Source organism: Epinephelus moara, chromosome 10 (assembly GCF_006386435.1).
Source record: "Epinephelus moara isolate mb chromosome 10, YSFRI_EMoa_1.0, whole genome shotgun sequence".
NCBI classification, from domain to species: domain Eukaryota; kingdom Metazoa; phylum Chordata; class Actinopteri; order Perciformes; family Serranidae; genus Epinephelus; species Epinephelus moara.
The window spans coordinates 32,914,699-32,920,144 of NC_065515.1; the positions used below are offsets into that span (position 1 = coordinate 32,914,699).

Sequence of the window (5,446 nt, forward strand, 5' to 3'; positions counted from 1 at the left end):
ATAATAGTAGTATACTATTAGTAAAAAAATGTAAAAGATGAACATTTAGGTCCGTCCCCCCCCCCCCCCCCCCCCCCATTTGTGGCGCCCCCTATGGATGACGCCACCCTTAGCATTAGCCTATATTGCCTTCTAGAAGTGCTCTTCTAGTTACTATGTGTTCATACAAAAGGTGAAGCAAGTTTTAGAAGCAGAGAGATTGCGTACAGAGCATAGACTGTTTATAAAGATGGACGTCACATAGCCTGAGTGGGCGGAAGTTCGCTGCATAGATCAGCCTCTCATTGGGCGGAACGAGCCACCTGCCGAAGTCCCGCCCTACCACCTCCGGTTGTGTAGCAGTTTTCAACCGTTTTCAACACGTCCTTTACTAACTTTTGCGGTGTTTGATCTTGCGGGGATGTAGCCATTTTTCTGCCATGGTTCGTGTGCTGTAGGCAATATTTTTGTGGGCGTGTTACACCAAAACCTGTTTCCCCCTGGCAATATTTTTGCAAGCGCGCCATTGCTGTGGCACCGCCCAGAACGATTGTGATTGGTTGAAAGAAATACAAGCAGCCAGGGCGTTTTTTTCTCCAATCTTAAAGTGAGAGTCAGCGCAGCCAGACCTTTCTTTTCTTGAGAAAGGTCTGGTGAGCGAAACTAGACGACACATGACAGGACCCCAAAAGTGAAGTCAACATGTTGCAGTTGCCCTCTACTAGCTGGCTGCAGTATAGATCATAAACCCCGCCCCCTTTATGATAGCTGATGGGACATGGGCCAAACTGAAAACTCATCTCAAAGTTCATCTTAAATTCATTTTAAAAAAAAGATGGTTTCTGTAATTTTAAGTATTTTTTTAAAGTCATTATACTGATGTGTGTGGAGTTTGGTCATGGACCTTCTATGTCCAGATATGACGTGAAAGCTTATTGATGTTTGGGGACACCATGTGAAGTTTTGTCTGTTACATGCATTGTCTTCTTTCAAGATACACTTCCGTTTTCACAGTAAATTTAATATTTACGTACAGTCTCTTTCAAAATAAACACACTACATCAGTACAACAATGCGAACTGATGTCTTTTTTCCTCCAACAACAAACACACATGGTTGGGTTTAGGCAACAAAAACACGTGGTCAGGTTCAGGAAAAAAGAACAGGGTTTGGCTTTAGAATCTTACGGGACGTGAACACCGCTATCCCGGGTGCAGGTTGGTGGTTGTTGAACCCATTCGCCACCCCTCCCACCCTATTTGGACTTTCACCGCCTCCATCTTCATTCTTGTCCCACCGCTTTTCCCCCCGACACCGCCAAGTGATGTTAAACTATAATGGCGACCGGCTGTGTATCATGCCGACGTTAAGGGATGGCTTTCTTTGTCAGTGTCTGACGCCGCAAATCACTGCCCAAGCACTGGATTTCGACGACTTTGGAGTTAGACTGGGTTGGTCTGACATGTGTATGGGCAGGAGCTAGATACCAGTGGAGATCATTAGTGCACAGATTCGGAATTCAAAATGACGTCACAAGCACAAGACGGCAGCGGCTGTATCCATGATGTTTGGGCTTCAATTAGGTTCAATTAGGTACAGTGGAAGGAAGTGTCCATATTTATATACAGTCATTGGCACAAAGTCAGTGGAAAAGATTAGATGAGAGTTCAGAGGCACAGTGAAGCCAAAATAAGAATTATTTGTGGATTTGGCTCCATTTTGGAAGGAACTCTCACAAACAAACAGTAGGCTATAAATCAAGTGTCTTCACAGTCAGCAGGATTAAATAATCACCATAACAGTTTCTATAATGATATTGTAGTTGTGAAAACCTAATAAATTTCTTCTGGAAAGAGTTGTTACTGAGAGCAAATAGCTGCTCTGCGTCTGCATTGTGTCCTTAGAGATGTTGAAAATATTGATGTTAAGTTTATATCTGGGTGAAATAGAAATCTCAGATAGCAAAGTTGTTCTCTTTTAACAAAGCATAAGGCCACACAAGAAAGCACAGAATTAATACATTTTGATTATGGTGTAACTACTGAAATTGAAAGAATTAAAGTAGCCTGCCAAGCTGTCTGAAATAAAGGTAAGAGACTGTGCATTCAGCAGGTTTTTTTTAGGTCATAGCCATAGGATACAGCCAAAAGAAGAACCTCTAAGCTTAATTTTTCTTCTGAGATCCAAACCTGACAGTCAACAGCAGCCGAGCACTCGTACCTCTTGTGCTGGAGGACCGCCAGTTCCTGACAGAAGTTTGGCTCGGCTCATGACAACTTGCAGGCGTTTGTTCCATCTCCATCATGACGAGGTCTGTTTGGAAATTCAAGGCTGGGGGGCTTCAGGATGCAGTGAGAGTAATGTAGCTGTCACTTGTTTTCTGCAAGAGAGTGGTCCACATCAGTTCAGCAACTTGAGGGAAAGACATCACGGTCGATGCAGAGAAACTTAAAAAATGTCAGACATTTAAAACAAAGTGCAAAGAAAAAACCCCATCTGAATCTGTATTTTTGTTTTCCAGAAAGCAGAAGAGAAATTGTGTGATCCACCTCACCTGCTGGGAGCTTGTCTCTGCTCTGACCCTGCAGCTTGGCTCGACTCAGAGCCGAAACTTCTCAGAGTCAAAGGTCAAGCTGCAGATTCACTGGTGATATATTAACATCCGCCGGGAGTCCCAAATGCATGGGAACTCTGACTGAGGAGGCTCTAATGGGAAGGATAGTCAGTTCGTGGTGCTGTCTCTCTGCGGGGATGAGTGGTGAGGTCATGTATTTCCCTCAAGGACAGGCTTGGGTGGTATTTCTTAAAATAACAGTTGAACTAAATGAGTCTTGCTACCAAAAAAAACATCGAGCTAGCCGAAAACCTCAGTGGGAATGATGGTTGAAAGGGACCAAAAAACAGTAAATGCTAATAAAGGACTGTTTTTATCTGTTATTAACTGTTCAATCTTTAATTGACAGGAAAGCTAAGTGTGAAAGGGGGAGAGAGAGGGAATGACATGCAGCAAAGGGCCACAGGCTGGAGTCGAACCCGGGCCGCTGCGGCAACAGCCTTGGACACAGACGCTCCGAATAAAGGACTGTTTAAACAACTTTTAAACCTTAGTTAGCACTTGAAGGATTTAATGGGCAGCAGTTCATGAACCCATCAGAGAGAAAAAGAACATCTTGTGCCAGAAATAATTGCGCACAATGATGTTATGTAATGTCTCGTATACAAAGGAGTAGGTTTTGTTTTAACATTAGGGGGGACACATATCAAAAAGGGGGTTTCGGGGTTCTCCACCAGAAAATTTTGAGCACCAAACACTTGATTTCCTGCATTCTGATTAATAGTTTTCACCAATTTGTACCTTTTCTTTTTTCAATTTATGGTGTTGTCGTCTTAAATTTTGTACTTTCATGTATTTGTTAAGGGGGAAAAATGCATGTTCTAGATATTAAGGGGGTACGCTTCCCCTGCATCACCCCCGAAATCTAAACCTATGCATTAGGGTTGCAGCAGTATGCTGGTTCCAAGATATACTGTGATGTATAAGTTGACGGTTCTCATACCATGTACATTTGCTTATCTTATCTTACTATATAATGATATATATATATATATATATATACATATACATATATATTACCTCACTGACTTGGTCAATCCATGTGAAATTTGGCACAGTGGTAGAGGGTCATGGGAGGATGCGAATGAAGCAATATTACTTCAGTTGGCCAAAGGGGGGCACTATAGCAACTGATTGAAATTGCAAACTTTGAATGGGCATATCTCATGCCCCGTATGTCGTAGAGACATGAAACTTTGCACAGAGATGCCTCACCTCACGAGGAACTAATCTGCCTCAAGAACCCATACCTTCCGCTTATATAGATTTTCCGCCATTTTGAATTTTTTGAAAAACACTTAAAATCGATCTCTTCCTAGGAAGTTTGACCGATCTGCATGAAACTCTGTGAACATAATCTAGGGACCAATATCTAAAGTTCCCTCTTGGCAAAAGTTGGAAAACTTACTAAAACTGAGCTTCTATAAGGCAATGAATATTGCGGAGGGCGTGGCTCATCACATAAAGGTGTATAACATCTCAAGGGTTTCACTGATCACCACGCAACTTTGTAGGCATATGACCACACATCATCTGAGGGGACCCCTCCATTATTGACCCCATCAAACAAAATGGGGGTGCTAGAGAGCTAATTTCTTATCTAGGCCTAACCGCCATATCGATTTTTACAAAACTACTAAACTTTACTAAACTTTTTACTAAACTATGTAGAACAGGACACCTCAAGGTGACTGGAGAAATTTAACTCCAATTAGCAACTGGGTGGCGCTATAACAATAGAAAAATGGCTAAAATGTGAAACATCGCTGTGGCTGCAATCGTACTATCAAATTCACAAAAACTCTGTCTGAATACATTGTTCTTCTTGTCTCGCTGCCACTGAGGAGGAGGAGGAGGAGGGGGTAGTAAGAGAGGATGCAGGTGACAATGAGGCCAGTGTGCCAGTCAGAGAGAGAACCATGGAGCAAAAGGTTAGAGTTAGATGGCCTAGGGCAAATGACAGTAAAGAATGGGAGATAGTTAATAGAGATTTGTCAGTTATCTTAAGTAGGCTTAGAGGAAATGCAATAGATAGGTTAGAAAAGATGGGAGATATAATTTACTCATATGGTGTAGAGAGGTTTGGGTCTGCCCTTGCAACCCAGGGTGTACAATTTCTCCATTAGCATTTACTATGGCAATGGAAGTAATCATCAGGGCTTCTAAGTGGGTGGTAGGTGGGGAGAGACGGCAGAACGGGTTGCATTTTCCACCAGTTAGGGCTTACATGGATGACATGACACTGGTGACCACAACAATGCCATGTACAAAGAGGCTACTAGAGAAGGTAAATAAGATCCTCAAGTGGGCCAGCATGAAGATCAAGCCTAGTAAATCTAGAAGCATTTCGATACGTAGAGGGAAGTTAAGTGATAGGAAGTTTGTCATAGATGATGAGGAAATCCCAACAATTAGGGAAAAGTCAGTAGAGAGCTTAGGTAGGTGGTACAATGTAGAGTTGAATGATGAGGAACAGGTGGTGAAATTTAGGAAAGATGTGGCTCAAGGATTGGATAGAATAGATAAATCCGAACTTCCAGGAAAGTTGAAGTTGTGGTGTTTGCAATTCGGGCTATATCCTAGGTTAATGTGGCCATTGTTAATTTATGAAATTCCAATATCCGTAGTGGAGAGAATTGAAAGGTCGGTTAGCTCCTATATTAGGAAATGGTTGGGTGCTCCTAGGCGCCTAAGTAGTGTTGCATTGTATGGAAAAGGGATACTTCAGCTGCCAGTATCTAGTTTAACAGAGGAATTTAAATGTACCAAGGTCAGGACAGAGCTGTTGTTATCTGGGAGTAAGGACGTGGTAGTTAGGAGTGTGGTTCCAAATCCAACCAAGGGGAGGAAGTG

At 42.5% G+C, this 5,446-nt stretch overlaps 2 protein-coding genes across 3 annotated transcripts in view; one reads left to right on the forward strand and one right to left on the reverse strand.

Moving 5' to 3' along the window:
• The window catches only part of LOC126396170 (disabled homolog 1-like), a 20,749-nt gene extending 18,110 nt beyond the window's left edge, over positions 1-2,639 (reverse strand). The window contains exons 1-2 of one of the 2 annotated variants that reach the window (XM_050054016.1): positions 2,534-2,639; positions 2,200-2,359 (exon numbers count right to left, since the gene is read on the reverse strand). In XM_050054016.1, coding sequence (XP_049909973.1) covers positions 2,200-2,284 — 85 coding nt within the window. In that variant the 5' untranslated portion in view covers positions 2,285-2,359; positions 2,534-2,639. Of the gene's footprint in view, positions 1-2,199; positions 2,437-2,533 lie in introns of those variants that run through there. The other variant, XM_050054015.1, reaches the window with a different exon arrangement.
• LOC126396169 (prostaglandin E2 receptor EP4 subtype-like) overlaps positions 1-5,446 on the forward strand; it is a 34,432-nt gene that overhangs the window by 10,600 nt on the left and 18,386 nt on the right. The window lies entirely within an intron of this gene.